The following is a 26,354-nucleotide window of genomic DNA, read 5'->3' on the forward strand; positions in this document are numbered from 1 at the left end:
CTCGGAAGATGAACTTCGACTGGCACTGGTTGCATCATTAGGAAATGTTTTGTGTATAAACACAAATTTTACCTGAGGGGGTTGTAATATGTCAGTTCGATCCTCTTCACAAGGCTCACCGGGACTCTTCCTCACAGTCTGGTCCGCTGGCAGAGTGTCATTATAAGAGGTGACGAACTTGAAGTCACTGGTGCGCGAGCCCGTTGTCAGATACGTGTCATAATTATAAGAGCTGCGCAGAGTTCCCGCTCCCTCCATATCTGCGTAGTTGGGCGGCAAATACGCACTGGGAATGGCGACTGCGCCGTCAAACAGCAGCCGAGGTTTCCTCCTGTGACACAACCTCACGGCCACAACGAGAATGATGAAGGTGAGGAAGAAGGTGGACACAGAGACAAGGGCGATGATCAAATATGTGGTTAATTTAGAACTGGGCTCCTCATAAGACGCATTTTTAACTTCTGGAAGGTCAGACAAATTATCTGAAATAACTAAATATACTGTACAAGTCGCCGAAAGAGACGGAAGTCCGTTGTCCTTCACCAAAATAACAAGGTTCTGCTTCATGCTGTCAGTACCAACAATGTCCCGCTGAGCCCTGATCTCTCCGCTATATTGTCCGATACTGAAAAGTCCCGGATCGGTGGATTTGACGATCTGATATGACAGCCACGCGTTCTGGCCAGAGTCAGCATCCACGGCGATCACCTTGGAAACCAGGGAGCCCGCTGGAGCAGCTCTGGGGACCATCTCAGTCATGATGGAGCTCCCTGCAGGAGCCGGGTATAATATCAGCGGGGAGTTATCATTCTGGTCTGTTATGTGGACGCTCACAGTCACGTTGCTGCTGAGCGGAGGCGAACCATTGTCTCTGGCTACAACGTGGGCTTTGAAGCTTCTGGACTGCTCGTAATCAAATGATCTCACAGCATGGATCACCCCCGTGTCTCCGTTAATGGATAAAAACGAGGACACCGGAACCCCATTAACCTCACTGGGTAACAGAGAATAGAAGACTGTGCCGTTCTGTCTCCAGTCTGGGTCTCTCGCCGTAACAGAGCAAATAGAGGATCCGGGTTTGTTATTTTCAGTCACTTGAGCGCCGTAGGATTGCTTGTCAAACACAGGTGAGTTGTCATTAACGTCTGACACCGATAACTGAATTGTCTTCGATGAGGACAACGGCGGAGATCCCTCGTCGGTGGCAGTAATCGTTATATTGTAATCTGTCACTACCTCACGATCCAGCTCGCTGGTTGTTACCAATGAATAATAATTTTTAATTGACGGTACTAGTTTAAATGGAACATTTTGTTGAATGGAGCAGCGAATATTTTTATTGTGGCCAGAGTCGTTATCTTGCACATTAATAATGCCTACTTCTGTATTAGGAGGTATGTTTTCAGAGACAGGGTTTTTTAGAGATTTAAGAAATATTTCTGGGGCATTGTCATTCACATCAGTAATGGCAATTATTATTTTCGAATTTGATGCTGAACCAGATCCATCTTTGGCCTGGATTCGCAAATCATAGTATGAATCGTCTTCAAAGTCTATTTGCCCTGTCACTTTAACTTGGCCAGTGTTTTTGTCAACAGCAAACAATTTTAGAGCTTTCTCAGATAAGCTATTTATCTCATACGTCACTTCTCCATTCGCTCCTTCGTCTGCATCAGTAGCACTAACTGTAATCACCACAGTGCCTAGGGGCGAATTTTCAGGCAGGCTGACTTCATACACAGGCTGGTCAAACACTGGGATATTATCGTTAGCATCCAGCACAGTGACGTGTATGACCGCAGTACCTGATCTCTGCGGAGTCCCACCGTCACTGGCGGTTAACAACAGCGAAACATCCTGCTGATCTTCCCGATCCAGCTCTTTTTCTAATACCAATTCAGCGTATTTTCCGCCATCGATATTCGCATTGATAGACAAAATAAAATAATTATTTTTTTCCAGAGCATAATGTTGAACTGCGTTTTGTTGTATATCAAGATCAAGAGCTTGGTCTAAAAGGAAACGAGTACCTTTGATGGTCGACTCTCCTATCTCCAGTTCAATGCGATTGTTAGGAAAACGTGGTGAATTGTCGTTTATGTCCTGAATTTGCACCTCGATACGATGAAGTTCCAGAGGATTCTCGAGTATCAGCTCGTATTTTAAAACACATGAAATTTTCGGTCCACAAAGCTCCTCTCTGTCTATTCTCTCCGCCACAATCAAGTCGCCGGTGTTTAGATTTATATCACAGTAGCGTCGTCTGTTTCTTTCAGCATCCAAACGAGGTTTTCGGACGGATAGTCTTTTAACATCAACCCCAAGATCCTTGGCAATATTTCCAATCACCGAACCGCTTCTCATCTCCTCTTGTGTGAAATAGCTCATGTCTCCTCGGCTGCTATGTAACGTGAATATAATCAAAACCCAGCAGCTGATCCGGGCAGTTTTTACGAATCCTCTATATGCCATTTTCATTGTGCACACCAGAGTTACTCTGTCACAATCCAACTGCTGATAGATTATGATAAAAAATAATGCAAAAAAGGTTATATTCTATGAAGACCCATTGTTGAAAACCGTCTTACAAGTTTGTTATTCCAGTTGTCGCTCTGGTTTCGGGGAAACACAACGGAACCTTCTGCTTAAATACTAATACAATGGGTGGGGAGTGTGATGTAAATAACCTGTCAAGTGAACAGCGACACTATGCGTCGTTATCGGGAAATGCAATATTAACTAAGTTAAAAACAGAGAGTACACCTTAAAGACCTGAATAGAATCTTCTCCTCCAATATATCCTGCCCATCTATATGCAGGTTCTGATCCATCAGAGACAAGCTTAAAACTGCTTAACCAGTTAGAGTTACTTGATTGTTTTTTATATTTTGTCTTTTCTTGATTGAAGACGACTAAATGATTTCACACTGAAAGTTGGGGGTTAAAGTTCTATGGAATATTATTTAGCACTAAATAACGTAGAATATAGGCTTTATGATATTATTAAAAAGTATGCTAAATATCCATGATGTACTCATTACAATGTAAACATTATAATGTAATCAACACAATGTAATCAATTGAGTATGTATTTGCACCTTTTATTAGTTTACTAAGAGTTTTTGTTAGCTACTTTATGCTAGTCCTGAATCTATGAATATCCACTTTTATTAGTGTATATTTTATCACTGTGTTAAAGGACAAATATATTATCAACCTTCTAGTTAGACAATGTGCAACGGGCGGAAGTTGCCAAGGTTTACTACTGAAGGAAGGGATCTACTGAAGGAAGGGATTCGCCCGAGTTCACCAGAAGTTCACAGCTGAGCGTTTTTGAAAAACCAAGTGGAGATTGTCGCGCCACCATTATGTTCGGCCGAGGGACCAAACAGTAAAAGAAATGACTGACAAACTTATCACCTAGGGGTGTGGATTAAAGGAAAAAGCGATGATTGTAAATAGTTGAAGGAATGATGATGCTCAAGTGATGAGATATTGTTGAATGATGAGAACTTGTATTAAAAATTGATGTAAAACAGTATTGGACACACTCCTGCCGGGTGTCCAGCCTTGGTTGTAACCTTGCTGTTGCAATAAAGACTGAATCTGAGGATCTACACAAGCGGCTCCTGACTCCTGATTGGCGGGGAAGAAAAAAACCACTACAGTCCTCTTTGATGCAGTTTGAAGCGCATATGCTGTGATGTACTGACGTCCCTTCTGGACTGTACTGGAGCCTTGGGCCCCAAGCTGCCTCAGGTCACCCTGACCAGGAGGATGGGAGATGGATGAACGATAGCCACCATTCTTAGGTACTGGTCATGCTGGACCTGCAGCCTATCTGAAGTGTGGATGACAGATTGGTACAAAGATAACAGAAATGGAGCTGGTTAACAGGAGTGAGATAGGATTGTAGTGGAGTGAGACAGGAGTGTAGTGGAGTTAGATTGGAGTGTAGTGAGGTGAGACAGGAGTGCAGTGGAGTAAGACGGGAGAGTAGTGGAGTTAGATGAGAGTGTAGTGTGGTGAGACAGGAGTATAGTGAGGTAAGACAGGAGTATAGTGGTGTAAGACAGGAATGTAGTGAGGTAAGACAGGAGTATAGTGGGGTAAGACTGGAGTATCGTGGAGTTTGATCTAATATAATATAGATTTGTGAGATACATGCACTGTGATATGAAGCTGTGCACTATGTATTAAATGATTGTTTTCCTAATTGTTCAAATTAATTGTGATTTAAATGTTCTATTTATTTAATTGTACCATTTGAAATTTCACCAATTTACATATGGGGTTACTCTCTGAAACGAGTCCATGTATCCATACTATACCCACTAGTCCAATGCAGGGTCAGACAGAGTCCAAAGCCTATACCGGAAGCTACGGTAAAGAGGAAGGAAACAACCCAGTGTGGGGCACCAACCCATCGCAGGGCACTAACACACTATTCACTTGCACACCATTCACACCTATTTTGTAAACTCTACGTCATCTTATAGCATTTTTTTTTTTTTCGGATTGTGGCGGGAACTTGAAGTACCGGGAGGAAATGCCACAAGGACACAGTGAGGAACATGCGATCTCCGCAGGGCAGAGACCTGAAACTCGAAGGGAACAGTGTGAACCACTAGCCCCCCCCCAGGGGAACAGGTCAACCTAGACGATGATCAATAAACTATTGAATTATAAGTTAATTATCCCACATATGTATATGTTTCTACACAAAGAGAAACCAAGGTAAAAAAAAGAATTTACTCCTGGGTAGTTTAGTTTAAGTAAGAATTAATTTCATATACTTAAGGAAAAATAATAAAACAACATGTTGCATTTTGTCGACAGAGTCATTCACGTGCAGTACATCAATGAAGATGTTAAACTTTATCTAATGGAAACATCGACATTAATAAGGCATCAGTTCTGCGCCATTACGTAGAAACTTACAAAATGGTTACTAATTCTAAAATATTCAAAAATAAATTAAATTAGAACTGAAAATTCTCGGGAAAGTACAAAACAATGACATCTAATGATTTCAGCACTACGGCCAGCGGACAGCGACTTTGAAAATGCAGCCGACGATTATTATTATATATATATAGCGTTTTGAGTTTTCAAGATAAACCGAAGTCGTTTATATCTAGAGTAGAAAACCTTAAATATTCGGCCATCGCGTTTTCCGGTGAGGTATAAAACTAGGTAATAACGACGCTGCTGTAAAGTCAGCATCCGCAGTACGGAATCACCAATACGGTCTCCACTGTACTAACATAGTAAACATATGGACTGAACATATGTATATATATATATATATATATATATATATATATATATATATATATATATATATATATATATATACATATGTATATATATATATAGTAACAGGGTATAAAATTAATCACAGACTCTGGTAGATACAATAATGAAGTAAAACCTGGAACTGAAAATGAAAGAAAGCAATAATGACTACAGTTAATAATCAGTGTAATCTAAGCTTTCGTTTTTATCTTAGCATGAAATTGTTACCTTCTTATAAAGTGCAGACGAGTAACCGGTCAAACAAAGATTAATTCTTATAAACCTGTGCAAATCAAGAGAGTGAACACATGTCGCTTGAAACCCCTCATTTAAGCTCTTCATTCCAATGAAACAGATAACTAGAATGAAGTATTAACAAATGCAGAGTTTAGAAACTTAATTCGATTATGCAGACAGTTACGGAACAGTAAAGAACGGTTTTCTTGACTAAAAGAAAGAAATGTCACATAGACAAAATAAATTAACAGTACCTAACAAAAATGACACCAATCGTAAAATGTTTATGAATTTCTCTACCATATTACAAGAGGAACATTCATATAAAATGAAGTTGTACCTGACTGGACTGTCCTATGTACACCCGTTGTGTGATATCCTCTCCATCTGGCTCACATGGACTCTTCCTCACAATATGGTCCGCTGGTAGAGTGTCATTGTAAGAGGTGACGAACTTGAAGTCACTGGTGCGCGAGCCCGTTGTCAGGTAAGTGTCATAATTATAAGAGCTGCGCAGAGTTCCCGCTCCTTCCATATCTGCGTAGTTGGGCGGCAAATACGCACTGGGAATGGCGACTGCGCCGTCAAACAGCAGCCGAGGTTTCCTCCTGTGACACAACTTCACGGCCACAACGAGAATGATGAAGGTGAGGAAAAAGGTGGACACGGAGACAAGGGCGATGATCAAATACGTCGTCAGTTTTGAACTAGGCTCCTCATAAGACGCATTTTTAACCTCTGGAAGGTCAGACAAGTTATCTGAAATGACTAAATATACTGTACAAGTCGCCGAAAGAGACGGAAGTCCGTTGTCCTTCACCAAAATAACAAGGTTCTGCTTCATACTGTCAGTACCAACAATGTCCCGCTGAGCCCTGATCTCTCCGCTATATTGTCCGACACTGAAAAGTCCCGGATCGGTGGATTTGACGATCTGATATGACAGCCACGCGTTCTGGCCAGAGTCAGCATCCACGGCGATCACCTTGGAAAACAAGGAGCCCGCTGGAGCAGCTCTGGGGACCATCTCAGTCATGATGGAGCTCCCTGCAGGAGCCGGGTATAATATCAGCGGGGAGTTATCATTCTGGTCTGTTATGTGGACGCTCACAGTCACGTTGCTGCTGAGCGGAGGCGAACCATTGTCTCTGGCTACAACGTGGGCTTTGAAGCTTCTGAACTGCTCGTAATCAAATGATCTCACAGCATGGATCACCCCCGTGTCTCCGTTAATGGATAAAAACGAGGACACCGGAACCCCATTAACCTCACTGGGTAACAGAGAATAGAAGACTGTGCCGTTCTGTCTCCAGTCTGGGTCTCTCGCCGTAACAGAGCAAATAGAGGATCCGGGTTTGTTATTTTCAGTCACTTGAGCGCTGTAGGATTGCTTGTCAAACACAGGTGAGTTGTCATTAACGTCTGACACCGATAACTGAATTGTCTTCGACGAGGACAACGGCGGAGATCCCTCGTCGGTGGCAGTGATTGTTATATTGTAATCTGTCACTACCTCACGATCCAGCTCGCTGGTTGTTACCAATGAATAATAATTTTTAATTGACGGTACTAGTTTAAAAGGAACATTGTGTTGAATTGAGCAACGAATATTTTTATTTTCTTCAGAGTCGTTATCTTGCACATTAATAATACCAACTTCTGTACCAGGTGATGCGTTTTCGGGAATCGGGTTGTTCAGTGACTTAAGAAATATTACCGGCGCGTTGTCATTCACGTCCGTAATTTCGATTATAACTTTAGTATTTGCTGCCAAACCTGATCCGTCTCTAGCCAGAATTTGCAACTCATAGTGGGATTCTTCTTCAAAATCAACATCCGCAATTGTTTTAATATCACCAGTTTTCTTGTTGATCGTAAATAATCTCTTCACTTTATCCGAAACACGGCCAAAATCATACGTCACTTCTCCGTTCGGTCCCTCGTCTGCATCCGTAGCCCTAACTATAACCACTACAGAATCTAACGGTGAATTTTCAGGCAGACTGACTTTATACACAGCTTGGCTAAACACGGGTATATTATCATTAACATCCAGCACAGTGACGTGTATGACTGCTGTACCTGATCTCTGCGGAGTCCCACCGTCACTGGCGGTCAGTAATATTGTAATCTCTTGCTGTTGTTCACGATCCAGCTCCTTTTCTAATACCAGCTCAGCGTATTTTCCACCGTCTGCGTTTGTATTAACAATCAACACAAAATGATCATTATTCTGCAAAGCATAAGTTTCAACAGCGTTTTTCCCGATGTCTGGGTCATGCGCCTCATCCAAGAGAAAACGGGCGCCTTTTAAAGCCGATTCTATTATTTCAAGTTCAGTACGATCATTTGTAAATTGTGGTGAATTGTCGTTTATGTCCTCAATATGTATTGCTATACGATGCAGTTCAAGTGGAATTTCAAGTATCAGCTCGTATTTTAAAGCACACGAGACTCTCGGTCCGCAAAGCTCCTCTCTGTCTATTCTCTCTGCCACAATCAAATCACCGGTTTTCAGGTTTATGTCACAAAAGCCTCTGCTGGTCCTGTCGGCATCTAAACGGGCTTTTCGATCGGATAGTCTTTTAACATCGAGCCCAAGGTCCTTGGCTATATTCCCAATAACAGACCCACGTCTCATCTCCTCCGGGATGGAATAGCTCACGTCTCCATGGCTGCTATGAAAAGTCAATATGAATAAAATCCACAAATGGATAGAGGCATTTACCGTGAATCCTTTGTGTCCCATTTCCAGTGTGAAGTATCACTTTCTCTCTCTCAGTCCAAATGAATGAAGAATATGATATTAAGAACAGAAAACAAAAACGTTCTGTCTTCTTTAAAATCGTTAAAACAGTAAAAATGTATTTGTTAATATGGCTCTCACTGATTCACAGAAACACCAGGAGCTTCTACTTACATATTAGTATAGTGGGTGGGGAAAATGGACGTTAATCACCTCTCTGGTGAACAGCGACACTGTGAGTGTGGTTGGGGAAGTGCAAAATAGAGAGCAGTGAAGAGAGATTACATTTTATAAAGCCGCACAAAACTCACTCGTCTGTGACATTGTTTCCGTCTGATCTTCAATTTGCATATTCTGGTCTAATTTTCTTTGCCCTGTCAAGTCTGAGTTGCCTTTCTTGCCAGTATTCAGTCTTTGTGCACCAGTTACCCACATGTCTGCGATGTGGAGGATGGGAGATTATGAAGACTTTTTCAAACGATATATAATATAATATAATATAATATAATATAATATAATATAATATAATATAATATAATATAATATAATATAATAAATTATTATTCATTATATTAATTAATATATTAATATATATTCCAATATAATACTCAGCACACATTCCTGCAGCTCAAATTTAATTAAGAATCCCCAGACAATCCACATTTTACTCCCTCCCAGCTCCTAACACATCTGAGGCAAACAAGTAAGCAATCAAGAAGACAGAATACCTGCTACAGGTGTGTTGGCAGCCGGGAGAGAGCAAAAACACGGACTGTCTGAAGGTCCTTCAGGACTGGCTTAAGAAATATTGAGTTAAAAATAAATGTCTCCAACCGTAAAATACAGATTTTTGGTAATTAATGTTTGGACAAAACATTGGAAAAATGCAAATCATAACTGAAAAAACTGCACAATTTCCACTTTATCTAATGTTCTACCGTCATTCATATCATCCACTTGGGGGTCAAATGCACTGATTTCAAAAACCATCAACATTAGATTATGCGTTGGCCAATTAAGTGGACTCTGATAGCGATTTAAAGCTAAGAGGCTCGGGGAGGACAAATGAAAACCGTCAATGACTTCAAATGAATTCACAAAATCAAATGACACTGTATTCTATTAAATGACGCAATAATCATGGCTATGAGGTCATGTCCAGGTGTTTATCCATAAGAGTCATGGTAAAATATAGGCCTATAATTCCAATTTCTTCTGATGTTCATTGAAAAACAAGGATGTTTATTATCTTGAACCGAGTAACTCATGCTGATGGAACCACAAACAGATTCGTAAAAATATTAGTACTTGTGTATATTTCTGGAATTCTGGAAAACACAAACATTTCTACACCACTGATTTCCATCATGAATTTCAGACAGGCCTACAGACCAGACACTAAGGCAACTTCTATGGCTAAACTTCATTAAGGATTCAGGTATTCATGTAACCATACGGTAAAATTAAACTGCTTGTCTTCAATTATATTTATTGACTTTCAGATCTGTGACGAGGAGACGGCGAGTTAAAAACAGCAGCCAGCATTACTGCGTTATACACAGCTTCGATACACACAGCTTCAATTACTGCGTTATTATGACACAGCTTCAATATTCAAAACAAAATCCAGTCCGAGCTTGATGTCAATATCAAACAAAACAACAATAAACAAACCAGAAGATACACTATTAACATCGTGGTTTCCTGCTCCTGTGAGGTTCATGTTAATTCCAGCAAAATCTAAGCAAACTGACTTTTACTGAGCTCTTGTGTAAATCTCCGCGACATTAAATGGCAGTTACATGTGGGCACCAATCCGTGCCGCACTGCTGGAGCCACGGCCGCCGCCTGGCGATTCTGTGCTGGCACTGCAGAGGGCATGTGGAGCACGCAGAGCGCAGTGCCCGGCGCGAACATGCCGCTGGGGTCACTGACATCAAGTCCTCAGTATTTATAATACAACTGCAATAACTATACGGCTCATTACAGGGCACAACTACAGGTCGTGCTAACACTTCTCACCTCAGTATTTTAAAAATCCTGGGTTCAGCCCTGGGCGTGAACCATCCGAGATGAAGAGAAATGAGTTTTGTTAAGTGTGCACCAACTCGGAAGATGAACTTCGACTGGCACTGGTTGCATCATTATAAAAACTTTTATGTACAAACACAACTTTTACCTGTGGGGGTTGTAATATATCAGTTCGATCCTCTTCACAGGGCTCACCGGGACTCTTCCTCAAAGTCTGGTCCGCTGGCAGAGTGTCATTATAAGAGGAGACGAACTTGAAGTCACTGGTGCGCGAGCCCGTTGTCAGGTACGTGTCATAATTATAAGAGCTGCGCAGAGTTCCCGCTCCCTCCATATCTGCGTAATTGGGCGGCAAATACGCACTGGGAATGGCGACTGCGCCGTCAAACAGCAGCCGAGGTTTCCTCCTGTGACACAACCTCACGGCCACAACGAGAATGATGAAGGTGAGGAAAAAGGTGGAAACGGAGACAAGGGCGATGATCAAATATGTGGTCAATTTAGAACTGGGCTCCTCATAAGACGTATTTTTAACCTCTGGAAGGTCAGACAAGTTATCTGAAATTACTAAATATACTGTACAAGTCGCAGAAAGAGACGGAAGTCCGTTGTCCTTCACCAAAATAACAAGGTTCTGCTTCATGCTGTCAGTACCAACAATGTCCCGCTGAGCCCTGATCTCTCCGCTATATTGTCCGACACTGAAAAGTCCCGGATCGGTGGATTTGACGATCTGATATGACAGCCACGCGTTCTGGCCAGAGTCAGCATCCACGGCGATCACCTTGGAAACCAGGGAGCCCGCTGGAGCAGCTCTGGGGACCATCTCAGTCATGATGGAGCTCCCTGCAGGAGCCGGGTATAATATCAGCGGGGAGTTATCATTCTGGTCTGTTATGTGGACGCTCACAGTCACGTTGCTGCTGAGCGGAGGCGAACCATTGTCTCTGGCTACAACGTGGGCTTTGAAGCTCCTGAACTGCTCGTAATCAAATGATCTCACAGCATGGATCACCCCCGTGTCTCCGTTAATGGATAAAAACGAGGACACCGGAACCCCATTAACCTCACTGGGTAACAGGGAATAGAAGACTGTGCCGTTCTGTCTCCAGTCCGGGTCTCTCGCCGTAACAGAGCAAATAGAGGATCCGGGTTTGTTATTTTCAGTCACTTGAGCGCTGTAGGATTGCTTGTCAAACACAGGTGAGTTGTCATTAACGTCTGACACCGATAATTGAATTGTCTTCGACGAGGACAATGGCGGAGATCCCTCGTCGGTGGCAGTGATTGTTATATTGTAATCTGTCACTACCTCACGATCCAGCTCGCTGGTTGTAACCAATGAATAATAATTTTTAATTGACGGCAGTAGTTTAAATGGAAGATTGTGCTGAATTGAGCAACGAATGTTTTTGTTTTCTTCGGAGTCGTTATCTTGCACATTAATAATACCTACTTCTGTACCAGGTGGTGCGTTTTCGGGAATCGGGTTGTTCAGTGACTTAAGAAATATTACCGGCGCGTTGTCATTCACATCCGTAATTTCGATTATAACTTTAGTATTTGCTGCCAAACCTGATCCGTCTCTACCCTGAATTTGCAACTCATAATACGATTCTTCTTCAAAATCAACATCGGCAGTTGTTTTAATATCCCCAGTTTTTTTGTTGATTGTAAATAATCTCATCACTTTATCTGAAACACGGCCGAAATCATACGTCACTTCTCCGTTCGGTCCTTCGTCTGCATCCGTAGCACTAACTGTAACCACTACAACGTCTAACGGTGAATTTTCAGGCAGACTGACTTTATACACAGCTTGGCTAAACACGGGTATATTATCGTTAGCATCCAGCACAGTGACGTGTATGACTGCTGTACCTGATCTCTGCGGAGTCCCACCATCACTGGCGGTCAGTAATAGTGTAATCTCTTGCTGTTGTTCACGATCCAGCTCTTTTTCTAAAACCATCTCGGCGTATTTTCCACCGTCTGCGTTTGTATTAACAATCAACACAAAATTATCATTATTCTGCAAAGTATACGTTTCAACAGCGTTTTTCCCGATGTCCGGGTCATGCGCCTCATTCAACAGAAAACGGGCGCCTTTTGAAGCCGATTCTCTTATCTCTAGTTCAGTACGATCATTTGTAAATCGAGGTGAATTGTCGTTTATGTCCTCAATATGTATTGCTATACGATGCAGTTCTAGCGGAATTTCAAGTATCAGCTCGTATTTTAAAGCACACGAGACTCTCGGTCCACAAAGCTCCTCTCTGTCTATTCTCTCTGCCACAATCAAATCGCCAGTTTTCAGGTTTATGTCACAAAAGCCTCTGCTGGTCCTGTCGGCATCTAAACGGGCTTTTCGATCGGATAGTCTTTTAACATCTAGCCCAAGGTCCTTGGCTATATTCCCAATAACAGACCCACGTCTCATCTCCTCCGGGATGGAATAGCTCATGTCTCCACGGCTGCTATGAAAAGTCAATATGAATAATATCCACAAATGGATAGAGGCATTTACCGTGAATCCTTTGTGTCCCATTTCCAGTGTGAAGTATCACTTTCTCTCTCTCCGTCCAAATGAATGAAGAATATGATATTAAGAACAGAAAATTAAACGCTTTATCTTCTTTAAAATCGTTAAATCAGTAAAAATGTATTTGTTAATATGGCTCTCACTGTTTCACAGAAAGACCAGGAGCTTCTACTTACATATTAGTATAGTGGGTGGGGAAAATTGACGTAAATCACCTCTCTGGTGAACAGCGACACCGTGAGTGTGGTTCGGGAAGTGCAGAATAAAGTGCACTGAAGAGATATTACATGTTAAAATGCCGCACGAAACTCACTAGTCTGTGGCACAGTTCCGATCTGATTTTCCAGCTCCTAACACATCTGAACCAAACAAGTATGCAATTAAGAAGACTGAATACCTGATACAGGTGTGTTGTCAGCCGGGAGAGAGCAAAAACACGGACTGTCTGAAGGTCCCTCAGGACTGGTTTAAGAAATATTGAGTTAAAAGTAAATCTCTCCATCAGTAAAATACAGATTTTTGGTAATTAATGTTTGGACAAAATATTGGAAAAATGCAAATCATAACTGAAAAAAACTGCACTATTTCCACTTTATCTATTTACTACCGTCATCCATATCGTCCACTTGGGGGTCAAGTGCACTGATTTCAAAAACCATCAACATTAGATTACGCTTTGGCTCTAAATCATTTACCTTTACGTTTCCGTCGATACTTATATGGAAATTGACATTCAAATGAGGCAAATATGCACCAACACTGTCAAGACGAATCCTGAGTACAACCTGGGTACATCCGGCCAATTAAGTGGACTCTGATAGCGATTTAAAGCTAAGAGGCTCGGGGTGGAAAAATGAAAACCGTCAATGACTTCAAATGAATTCACAAAATCAAATGACACTGTATTGAGTGTTTTCTATTAAATGACACAATAATCATGGATATGAGGTCATGTCCAGGTGTTTATCCATAAGAGTCATGGTAAAATATAGGCCTATAATTCCAATTTCTTCTGATGTTCATTTAAAAACAAGGATATTTATTATCTTGAACCGAGTAACTCATGCTGATGGAACCACAAACAGATTCGTAAAAATATTAGTACTTGTGTATATTTCTGGAATTCTGGAAAACACAAACATTTCTACACCACTGATTTCCATCATAAATTTCAGACAGGCCTACAGACCAGACACTAAGGCCACTTCCATAGCTAAACTTCATTAAGGATTCAGGTATTGACGTAACTATACCGTAAAATTAAACTGCTTGTCTTCAGTTATATTTATTGATTTTCGGATCTATGACGAGGTGACGGCGAGTTAGAAACAGCAGCCAGCATTACTGCGTTATACACAGCTTCGATACACACAGCTTCAGTTACTGCGTTATTATGACACAGCTTCAATATTCAAAACAAAATCCAGTCTGAGCTCGATGTCAATATCAAACAAAACAACAATAAACAAACCAGAAGATACAATATTAACATCGTGGTTTCCTGCTCCTATGAGGCTCATATTTATTCCAGCAAAATCTAAGCAAACTGACTTTTACTGACCTCTTGTGTAAATCTCCGCGTCATTAAATGGCAGTTACATGTCGGTACCAATCCGTGCCGCACTGCTGGAGCCACGGCCGCCGCTTGGCGATTCTGTGCTGGCACTGCAGAGGGCATGTGGAGCACGCAGAGTGCAGTGGCCGGCGCGAACATGCCACTGGGGTCACTGACATCAAGTCCTCAGTATTTATAATACAACTGCAATAACTACGGCTCATTACAGGGCACAACTACAGGTCGTGCTAACACTTCTCACCTCAGTATTTTAAAAATCCTGGGTTCAGCCCTGGGCGTGAACCATCCGAGATGAAGAGAAATAAGTTTTGTTAAGTGGGCGCCAGCTCGGAAGATGAACTTCGACTGGCACTGGTTGCATCATTATAAAGACTTTTATGTATAAAAACAACTTTTACCTGAGGGGGTTGTAATATATCAGTTCGATCCTCTTCACAAGGCTCACCGGGACTCTTCCTCACAGTCTGGTCCGCTGGCAGAGTATCATTGTAAGAGGTGACGAACTTGAAGTCACTGGTGCGCGAGCCCGTTGTCAGGTACGTATCATAATTATAAGAGCTGCGCAGAGTTCCCGCTCCCTCCATATCTGCGTAGTTTGGCGGCAAATACGCACTGGGAATGGCGACTGCGCCGTCAAACAGCAGCCGAGGTTTCCTCCTGTGACACAACCTCACGGCCACAACGAGAATGATGAAGGTGAGGAAGAAGGTGGACACAGAGACAAGGGCGATGATCAAATATGTGGTTAATTTAGAACTGGGCTCCTCATAAGACGTATTTTTAACCTCTGGAAGGTCAGACAAGTTATCTGAAATGACTAAATATACTGTACAAGTCGCAGAAAGAGACGGATGTCCGTTGTCCTTCACCAAAATAACAAGGTTCTGCTTCATGCTGTCAGTACCAACAATGTCCCGCTGAGCCCTGATCTCTCCGCTATATTGTCCGATATTGAAAAGTCCCGGATCGGTGGATTTGACGGTCTGATATGACAGCCACGCGTTCTGGCCAGAGTCAGCATCCACGGCGATCACCTTGGAAACCAGGGAGCCCGCTGGAGCAGCTCTGGGGACCATCTCAGTCATGATGGAGCTCCCTGCAGGAGCCGGGTATAATATCAGCGGGGAGTTATCATTCTGGTCTGTTATGTGGATGCTCACAGTCACGTTGCTGCTGAGCGGAGGCGAACCATTGTCTCTGGCTACAACGTGGGCTTTGAAGCTCCTGAACTGCTCGTAATCAAATGATCTCACAGCATGGATCACCCCCGTGTCTCCGTTAATGGATAAAAACGAGGACACCGGAACCCCATTAACCTCACTGTGTAACAGAGAATAGAAGACTGTGCCGTTCTGTCTCCAGTCTGGGTCTCTTGCAGTAACAGAACAAATAGAAGATCCGGGTTTGTTATTTTCAGTCACTTGAGCGCTGTAGGATTGCTTGTCAAACACAGGTGAGTTGTCATTAACGTCTGACACCGATAATTGAATTGTCTTCGATGAGGACAATGGCGGAGATCCCTCGTCGGTGGCGGTGATTGTTATATTGTAATCTGTCACTACCTCACGATCCAGCTCGCTGGTTGTTACCAATGAATAATAATTTTTAATGGACGGTACTAGTTTAAAAGGAACATTCTGTTGAATTGAGCAACGAATATTTTTATTTTCTCCAGAGTCGTTATCTTGTACATTAATAATACCCACTTCTGTACCAGGTGATGCGTTTTCGGGAATCGGGTTGTTAAGCGACTTGACAAATATTACCGGCGCGTTGTCATTCACATCGGTAATTTCAATTATTAACTGAGCATTTGATGACAACCCTGAACCATCTCTTGCCTGTATTTGCATTTCATAATACGACTCCTCTTCATAATCTATGCTCCCAATAACTTTAATTTCCCCTGTGTTTTTGTCAACAGCAAACATTTTCAGCGCTTTTTCGGATAAACTGTGTATTTCATAGCTCACTTTTCCGTTCGGTCCTTCGTCTGCATCCGTAGCATTAACTGTGATCAATACCTGGCCTAGAGGTGAATTTTCAGGCAGACTGACTTCATACACAGCTTGCCTAAACACGGGTATATTATCGTTAGCATCAAGCACAGTAATGTATACGACTGCAGTACCTGATCTTTCTTGTGTCCCACCATCGGTGGCCGTTAGTAGTAATGTAATCTCCCGATGTTGTTCCCTGTCCAGCTCTTTTTCTAACACAAGCTCAGCGTATTTGCTTCCAAATGCGTTTGTATGAACATCCAAAGTAAAATGATCATTATTTTCTAACAAATACTGTTGAACTGAGTTCTGTTGGATATCAAGATCAAAAGCTTGAGGTAAAAGAAACCGAGAATCTTTGTCTGCCGATTCTTGTATTTCCAGTTTAATCCGATCATTATGAAAACGTGGTGAATTGTCGTTCACGTCCTGAATTTGTACTGCGATACGATGTAGCTCCAGAGGATTCTCAAGGATCAGCTCGTATTTTAACGTGCAGGAAACTCTCGGCCCACAAAGCTCCTCTCTGTCTATTCTGTCCGCCACAATCAAATCGCCGGTATTCAGGTTTATGTCAGAAAAGCTTCTGCTGGTCCTGTCGGCATCTAAACGGGCTTTTCGATCGGATAGTCTTTTAACATCGAGCCCAAGATCCTTGGCTATATTTCCAATGACAGACCCACGTTTCGTTTCCTCCGGTATAGAATAGCTTATATCTCCTTGGCTGGTATGAAACATGAAAATGAAAATTACCCACCGACAGAGAACAATTTTTGCCTTGATTCCTTTGTGTCTCATCTTCAGTATGAAATGATGAAATGAAGGTATATCTGATTTTAACCAGGTGCTGATGATATGATTTTCAATCCGTATAGTCCGAATTGTTGCAGATTGTCTCGGCTGTTTTAAAATGGTTTTCTAAAAGCTTAACGGCAGTTTAGTTCGTCTCATTCTCCGGTCCAAACACACACCGACTTTTCTGGTGCGAATATTACGACACTGGGTGGAGCAAACAATTCGGTCCTCCTCAAGTAGTGAACAGCGACGCTTTGAGTCTTTTTAAAAACTGCAGCGCGTTGTATAGCGCTAAATCAATGTTGCCTTTGTCTGGTAGAAGATATATTGGTGCTAATGCAGACGGAGTGATTAGGTTTAAGGTTACAAAGCTACAAAAAACACACAGGAAGAAGATTTTCCTAGAGGTTGCATTATGTCATATAATTTTCTCACATGTACAGGAAACTCATCTCACTGGAAACTGCATCTCTTCATTTCAAGGGCATTTCATCGTGTTTGCTCACTTAGAAGGGCCACTTAGAGGGCAATTCATACGTTTTTTTGCTTATAGGGACAGATTAGCGCACTGTAAGGGCACCACATACAGCACAAGAACTAGCATGAGCAAGAACTGCTTATGCTAGTAGCCAAAGTCAAGGGGACACTTCCAATTTGTAGAGATTGCAGAACTCTACTCAACTGTTGTTCCAGTTACTTATTTAATCATCCAGTGTATGATATTTGTAACATTCTTTGACTGTTTATCCCCAGTATGTGTGTAATGCCAAAAATACTAGGTGTTTCCACAATTTTGGCCACTTGTGTAATAATAGTTGAGATTGAAGCTAAACTAACTTTAGTAGAATGTTATCTGTAGTGACAGTGGGGCTCTTTTTTGTAGAAAATGGATTTTCATGTCTTCCATGTCACATACAGGAGCAGGAAGGAACAAGTGGTTACTGAACACATATAGAGAATGACATAATCCCTGTACACCCAACAACCTGGGTTCGACAGACTACAAATACAGACTACAAATACAGCAACACATAAAAGGAATGACTTGTGTGCAGGTACAGGGTACACGATACAGAACACCACAAAAACACCAGGTAAGCTCTACCACAGCTTCAGTAAATCAGAGGAGACTCTCTTCTCTCTTCATCTCCCTCCTCAGATAACCTCAACAGCGACACTCGCAGTAAAATCGTGGTACTGCAGGCTGAAAATAATGTGCCTGCATGTAAGAACTTTGGATGTAGGCCTACCACCCAGTAAACATGATTCAGCATTTCTCCATCCATTTTCTTTAGCTGCTTACCTTGGGGTTGGGGGGGGGGGGGGGGGGGGGGGCTGAGTCTGTCCCAGAAACTGCGGGCCCAAGGCAGGGAACAACCCAGGACGGGGTGTCAACCCCTCACAGTCAGTCTGATCAATGAAATACTTCTATAATTCCCAACTGCTGTTACAAGATTAGCACAAATTATTATTAGCAAAAGCTGGCAACATATCAGAAGTAAAACTAATCTCCTGCAGTGGCCTGACTCACTGCCATTTATGCATTTATGTATTTGTGGTTTTTCCTTTTCAGCTGACTTGCTTCCTCAGGAACTGAAACAGGGGGGTAGTGTGACATAATCTGTCATCATTACTCTAAACGCAATGCTAATAATAATATGAAATTATGATAGCAAGATGAAATTCCCATGAATGTGTTATGGGGGAGGTGTTTATGTTCAGACAAAAGGGAAACATTGTGTGATCTTCATCTAGTCATTTAACCCGTGATTCTGCAAGTACGTACCTTAAAATTCAATCCTGTGTTTCCAGTCCCACTTAGTTCATATAAAACCCACAGTGTTTAGAATGTTTTCGCATTTGACGATGTTAGATGAGGGCAGTTACCACACGAGTGAGCTACAATAAGAACGATGATGGATGGATGCCTGTGAGTGTAAAAATAATTCATATTACCATGTTTCCCCGCATACACTTGCCAATTACCTACTGGACAAGAAGGTATGAAATTTGGGTAACTTTTTTGATGTACATCATAAATAATAATAATGATAGTTGGAGTTTCCCTGGTCGTCTCAGCATTAGAAGGCCCAATTCTGTCAGCTGAATAGGCCCTGAAATGGATTGAAACCAGACTAAAAACATATTAAAAATGTTAAAAAAAACAGATATTAAAAAACAAAGCTAACTGAATCCCGTCTCACTAATCTTGTATTTGTTTTATTTTTCAGTTTTTAAAGCTCAGCGTCCTTGTTAGGCCAAACAGCTTTGGACAGATGAAGTACTTTCTTAGATAAATGCACAATGGCAACACACATGGTGTGTCAGTGATGTAAAACGTGGTGGTCTGTAGCTAATTCCTTTTAACTGACCAGTGGTAAAATGGATGCTCTTCCCTCAGTTGAGCTCCTGCGGACCACTTCCTTCAGGACCTGCATTAGTAAAGCTGGAAGCTATTCTCACCCTCAATCCCAATCTGATCAGTTCAGGCTACAGTATCACTTACTACCCAGTCATAGTTCTGCGGCCACAGGGACACAGGCAGTGATATTCACCTTCCTACTTCTGGCAGATACAAGAAAATGAAGCCTAATGCTACATTTAAAAACCTGCACGTTAGAAAAAAGGACACTAGGTGGCTCCATACACTGTGTCTTGGTGGTTCACAGCAAGCCAGTACATCGTGTACAATATAAAAGGATGGATGGGTGGTTTGAAGAGGACTTTTATTATGAAACATGAGCAGAACTCTCCCCATTTGGTGCATGAAAAATTCCACTCCTCTCCTTCCTTCCCTCTGCTGAAATATCCTAGGAATACTGTAAATGTAAATGTATTGGCTGTATTTTAAAACTGGACTTCTGTAGAATAGACATAATGAGTAATAGATGCAAATTCCATCGTAAGAAACAACATTAAAAATGACACGGAGTTGGTATGTTCTGGGATAGGCCCTGGCGTCTCTTCAGCCTTAAACACCCCTGTGTGCTGCTCACATTAGACACACTTAGGAAAGAAGCCGATCTGTGAAGGAAGAAACCTCAGCGAAATGAAGCACGTCCATGGTACGTTGTTTTCCATTTATTGTTCATTGATTTGTTCATTTTTGGAGAAAGCAGAAGCTTAAAAACACACCTGATAACATCCATCCATCCATTATCTATGCTCACTTGTCCTATTCAGGGTCATGGGGTCTGGAGCCTATTCTGGAAGATATGGGTGCAAGGCAGGGAACAACCCAGGATGGGGTGCAGGGTACACACGCACACACACACACACACACACACACACACACAAACACACACACGCACATGTAGGGTATACCTATCCTTATGGGCCCCGCTCATTCACTTCTATGGGAAAAATGCTAATGCTAACTATGACAGCCTTAACCCCCACCCTGCCCTAACCATAACCATAAGTAACCAAGCAAAATACAAGAGTTTTTACATTTTTAGTTTTTTCATAGCAGTCACTGATATTTATAAAATAGAGTTATTTATCACGTTGTGGGGACATTGTGTCCCCATAAGTATAGGTATACCCACTCACACACACACACACACACACACACACACACACACACACACACACACACACACACACACACACACCTACCTTTGTGGAGGCCATCCATTCATTTCTATGGGCAAAACCCCAATGACAACCTTAACCCCCACCCAGCCATAACCTTAACCATGCATAAGTAACCAAACAAAATGAAAAACTTTTGACATTTTTAGTTTTTTGATTGCAGTCACCCAGATTTATTTATAAAATTGAATTTCCCCTGGTACAGTGGTGCACTGTTGCCTCACACCTCTGGGACCCGGGTTCGAGTCTCCGCCTGGGTCACATGTGTGCGGAGTTTGCATGTTCTCCCCATGTCATCATGGGGTTTCCTCCAGGTACTCCGGTTTCCCCCCACAGTCTAAAAACATGCTGAGGCTAACTGGAGTTGCTAAATTGCCCGTAGGTGTGCATGTGAGAGTGCATGGTGCGTGAGTGTGCCCTGCGATGGGCTGGCCCCCCGTTCTGGGTTGTTCCCTGCCTTGTGCCCATTGCTTCCGGGATAGGCTCCGGACCCCCCGCGACCCAGTAGTATGATAAGCGGTTTGGAAAATGGATGGATGGATGGATTACAGTCACATATTTTTATGAAACTGAGTTTCCCCTTGTGAGAACTGAAAAAATAGATAGATAGATAGATAGATAGATAGATAGATAGATAGATAGACAGATACTTTTTTATGCCAAGTCTGAATAAAAAGTACTATACAAATGTACACACATATACACACATACCAAACCTACATATGCAGTAAATACACTAATACATACATACAAACCAACATCTAAGACAATTATAAGATTAAAAGCATCTCCTAAATCATATTGCACGAATTGTCCCATTATTGCATACTTGCTGCAGCTGAATGTAATACAGCGTTACAGTGTACAGTGTACAGGGACAGTCTTTAGATTTATTCAGCTCAGTTATGCACATTATACACAATCCACACTCACATACATACAGACCTATGGACAATTTGGTAACTCCAGTTCACCTTACCGTGTGTGTGTGGGGGGGGGGGGGGGGGGGGGACTGGATTACCAGGAGGAAACCCTAATGACACAACGAGAACATGCAAACCACGTGCCCCCCCCCACCTGATGACATTGTTCACACAAGAGCTTGAGGTCAAGATATACGAGGGTTACTAGTTTGCAGGGTTATGCATATCTGAGCTTAACTGGATCACTCTCATTCTAATGTGTGTGTATTACAAATCCAGAGGGCAATTCAGCTTCTAAATAAACAGGTGTCAATGCACCATGGCCAGGAATCAGTAGTGTGTACGGGATGCCGGTCTATCACAGGGTACGGCGAAAGCTGAGCGCCCTGGGGAAACCCAGGAGAACATGCAAAGCCCACACACACAGAGCAGAGGTCAGATTCAAACCCACACACCCAGCGGTGCGATGCTGCACTGCTGCCCGTTGAGCCACTGAGCCCTTTTCTACAAATACTAATTACTTTTCTGTGCCAGTTTCTATTCATATTCATAATACCAACAAGACCACAGGCACATCTAATGTGCATAAATAAATAGAGATTGCCCCAGCAAACAAACCTGAAGGACTGTTCCATGAGATAGCTGCTACAGTAAAATTTGAAGTTGTTATTAATAAGACCATTTCTGAAAAGGGCTGATGACAGCATTTTATTGTAAATAAAGCATGTATGAGAAGCACACAGCTCTAGTTACGCTACATGGCCTTACTTGACTCTTCTATGAGACTGGGTGCCAACCCCTGACTCAGTTCTGTGCCAGCATGGGTATATAAAACCCAGAGCAGAGGTTTTCAAACTGAGGGGTGCGCCGCCCTGGTGGGGCACGAAAGAATTGCAGGGGGTGCAAATGTGACGGGGGACAAAAGAAGTAGATAACTGTGTGTGTGTGTGTGTGTGTGTGTGTGTTGGGGGGGGGTGGTAGTTGAGGTAAGGGCAAACCTACATTGAAACTGCAACCTTTAGAAATATGAAAAATAATGTGAACACATGATATGCCTGTGCATGTTATGCGATGCTAACAAATCAAACCATCCATCCATTTCCTGAAACTGCTTATCGTACTCAGAGTCGTGGGGGGGGTCCGGAACCAATCAGTAAGTTTTAATATCGCTGACCAGGCACCTCACCATTTGGAATCGCAGGGTAGATCAGAAACACACCATCATTCTGTAGGTCAAACAAAGCACGCAATCATACATACGGCCTGGTATTACTCGGGTGTGTGGTCGCTTTGGGATATAAGACCCAGAGACTCACACTTAGGAGCTGAAGGTTAATGGGTAAAAGGACTATATGGCAAACAGGATTACTTGCTTAGCTGGATAATGTTTCGGATTTAAGCTATTCTGGGCTAAGTGTCCATTTACACTGGCGTACCTTAAATTCAGCAAGTCATTCGGCTAAGCAAAAGATCTTGCTTTGTGAGACAGACCCCTGCTACACAGGTTGTACTAAGAGCCCAATTTGAGCCTTAGGCAAACCCTGACTCTTAGCTTTCCGACTTACCACCAAACCGCAGGCCGATCCACCGCAAACATGCAAAAGACGACAACGTTTGAGCACGACCTTCAGATTTTTAAGAAAGGTTTTTTTTTTTTTATTTGTGATTTATAAACAAAACACATTACCAGGTATTCATATAATTTAAAAAAAAAAGAAAGAAAGTCACTAATTCACCTTCACACTGATGAACAGCTGTACAAAAAGGTTCTGCCACAGAACCACACGGGCACAGTCAATAGGCTGGGAGCGCCGCGCTCCCATTGGTCAGCAGGGATGCATGAGCACACGGTGAACACAAGCATAGGAGCCATAAAGATTTTTTTTTGTCATTTTACGTCTTTCCTCTTTTTTTGAGTTTCTGTTTTCGGTTTTTCTTCGAAGGGAAGGTCTGTTCACAAGCGCATACAGGGTTCACTCTCATGGTACAATGTTAGATCGTAATTATTTAAAAGCTTAATGCGAAGGAGAAACGTAACTGACGAAAATTATATGAAAGAAAAGTTGCTTTGAAAGCGTTACACTATATCATTACACATATCTATAAGGTTAGTTTACGTTAATGTTAAGAGGAGAAAACCCAGACGATTTCTCTGTGTATTTCTGTGAAATATATTTTACCAGAGACTATATGCATCTCTGGGTGTTTAATGGAAGGAAAAAAAAACATAATCTCTCTATATATATCTATCTATATTTCTATATATTGTATCTCACTTAATCATAACATGCAAACAGCCACTTAGTGATCTGACAGCACGGAACCGAGTTTCTCAGATACCAGGAGACAGAAGAAGGGCTTGGACCAGTAGCAGCAAAAACATTACTCTGGGACTTTTCCTGACCAATCGGTGGCTGCGAATACACAATGCCGTAGCTTCTGATTGGTTGGTGTCGTGGGGGTGGGGGGAGGAGGGGTGGAAACAAAGAAGAGAATAATGACGGTTTGCATGTAAAAAAAAATAAAAACTCCACCAAAACTCACAAATCTACGCTGCTCTTTGCCACACTGACACACACAGCTCTTATGTCCCTCAATTTCAGCAATATCTACAGGATTATAACTCAAATGGTTCTTTGCCCCACAGACTAGAACTCAAGTAGTTTCACTCTCTCTCCCTCTACACCAGTGTTTTCCAACCTGGTCCTCAGGGACGTGCAGCCAGTCCATGTTTTTGCTCCTACGGCCTTGGCACATGTACCCAATCAACACACACAAGTGTGCAATAATGGGACAATTCGGAGATCTGGAGAGATGCTTTTAATTTTACAATTGTCTTAGATGTTGGTTTGTATGGAGCTGGAGTGGAGTGAAAACGTGGACCGTCTGTGGGTCCCCGAGGACCAGGTTGGGTAACACTGCTATAAACTATTCCCTCAATCCCTCCCCCATCTCTCCCTATCGCCCCCTATCTCTCTGCCACAGCACTGCAGCCAGCTGAGTGAAGTCTTTGCTACTGAGTCAGGATATGGGAGCCTATGGTCTCTGGACAAAAAGGTCAGACTCCAGCCACTTGCAGATGCTGTCTGAATTGCAGACTGGCATGGGTTGTCTCCCCAGGCCACTCACAGACAGCCCATACCCAGGGCCCAAGCACCTGAAGAAAGGCAGCACAAGTGTGGGATCTAAGCTCAAACATGCCGAAACGTCAGGCAACATTTTCATTATTTAACTTTTTCATGTATAAATCCAAAAAATTCTGAATAGGAGGATCAAGCTGGAAGTAAAAAGAAGAGTGAGTGCCGTTCCTACTATTCTACTGGTTTGCTATTTAAAGTCCAGGAGAACATGTCCATCCAGGAGGGGGAGCAGTCACCATCCAGGTGGGGGAGCAGTCACCATCCAGGTGGGGGAGCAGTCACCATCCAGGAGGGGGAGCAGTCACAATCCAGGTGGGGGAGCAGTCACCATCCAGGTGCGGCCCTGTCTACGGTGGGGGAGTGCCAGTGCATTAGCCTCCTTAAAGGACTTGAGAGAGTTGTAAATAAGCGTCCTATTTTGGGCTTTAAGTCCTGCCAGTCACTCATTTTGTAAGCAGACATGTTTCTCTTTTACTAGGCCTTGTAGTGTGGCCAGTTAAAAAAAAAACCCACTTCCCTTTATTGTTTGTTTAGTTTTTTTTTGTTGTTGTTGTTGTTAGTCTGATTCACTCATGCTGTTCTATAAAAACAGAGTGCTGGGCAGAAATACTGAGGCCAAGGTGGGTGGGGCCCCCAAAGACACGCAGAGGCGTGGGGGGTGTGGCATAACGGCACAGCAGGAAGGTGGGATTTCGGTGCACTTTCTGTAACTAGGCGTCTGCAATGCGGAGGCCAGCCGGGCTCTCTGCAGCCAATGACAAAACGCTATGAGACAATATGCATTTCGAGAAGACCAGCAGGTCAAGGAACTGAGTTAGTATTCTAATGGACACATGTATGGGTGGGCAGGGATTACATGGTTGACATCATGGAGGATATCTTTTCGTAGCTTCTGTTTGGCTGTTGCTATGCACGCCTACTCTACTCGTCTCCATCATCTCTGCCCTTCTCCTTTTTGTCTTTCCCCTTCTTCTTCTTCTTCTTCTTCTTGGTCTCCTCCTTCTTGCCGAAGGTGATGAAGTCGCCCTTGTCGTCGATGCCGGCCTGGTCCTGCCGGATGGATATGATGGCAGGCGAGCCGGGAATGAGGAAGGCCTCGGGGACCTCGCCCGGCTTCAGATGCTGCGGGGGCCCGTACCCGGGACCCGGGCCGTAACGGAACTGCCAGCTGTTACTGTTGATGCCAGCGCCCACTGGGGGGGAATGCTCGCCGCCCTCGCCATCTACCAGAGAGGGAGAAAGAAAGCACAGACACACCTTCACTTCAGCAGCTGCATCATCCACCTATCGGCTTCCTCATCTTTCCTCTATTGCCAGTCATTTCAGTATATAAAGTGTTTTATTTCATCATGTGACTATACTGAAACGTTACTACATCATTTCAGTGTTATCAGACGTGAATCTTTTATCATTCCGGCATTATAAAATATCATTAATCTATCATTTCAGTATGCTTAAATGTTATAATGTAT

The 26,354-nt window shown here is 42.7% G+C and overlaps 3 protein-coding genes across 13 annotated transcripts in view; all 3 read right to left on the minus strand.

Annotated features, from left to right (window-relative positions):
• Positions 1-2,765, minus strand: part of LOC125712476 (protocadherin beta-16-like) — a 32,300-nt gene extending 29,535 nt beyond the window's left edge. Inside the window, exon 1 of the mRNA XM_048982575.1 lies at positions 1,237-2,765. Coding sequence (XP_048838532.1) covers positions 1,237-2,478 — 1,242 coding nt within the window. The 5' untranslated portion in view covers positions 2,479-2,765. The remainder of the gene's footprint in view (positions 1-1,236) is intronic.
• The window catches only part of LOC125712474 (protocadherin beta-16-like), a 33,121-nt gene extending 20,025 nt beyond the window's left edge, over positions 1-13,096 (minus strand). For 2 of the 4 annotated variants that reach the window (XM_048982573.1, XM_048982570.1), the window contains exons 1-3: positions 11,780-13,096; positions 6,940-7,203; positions 170-1,127 (exon numbers count right to left, since the gene is read on the minus strand). In XM_048982573.1, the coding sequence (XP_048838530.1) occupies positions 170-1,127; positions 6,940-7,203; positions 11,780-12,860 (2,303 nt within the window). In that variant the 5' untranslated portion in view covers positions 12,861-13,096. The remainder of the gene's footprint in view (positions 1-169; positions 1,128-6,939; positions 7,204-11,779) is intronic. The other 2 variants (XM_048982569.1, XR_007383323.1) reach the window with 2 other exon arrangements.
• A 10,272-nt stretch (positions 13,097-23,368) lies between these two features.
• The window catches only part of LOC125712605 (protocadherin alpha-C2-like), a 114,007-nt gene continuing 111,021 nt past the window's right edge, over positions 23,369-26,354 (minus strand). For all 8 annotated transcript variants that reach the window (XM_048982823.1, XM_048982825.1, XM_048982824.1 and 5 more), the window contains one exon: positions 23,369-26,105. In XM_048982823.1, coding sequence (XP_048838780.1) covers positions 25,804-26,105 — 302 coding nt within the window. In that variant the 3' untranslated portion in view covers positions 23,369-25,803. The remainder of the gene's footprint in view (positions 26,106-26,354) is intronic.

The sequence above is a fragment of the Brienomyrus brachyistius genome, chromosome 18, assembly GCF_023856365.1.
Source record: "Brienomyrus brachyistius isolate T26 chromosome 18, BBRACH_0.4, whole genome shotgun sequence".
Taxonomy (NCBI): domain Eukaryota; kingdom Metazoa; phylum Chordata; class Actinopteri; order Osteoglossiformes; family Mormyridae; genus Brienomyrus; species Brienomyrus brachyistius.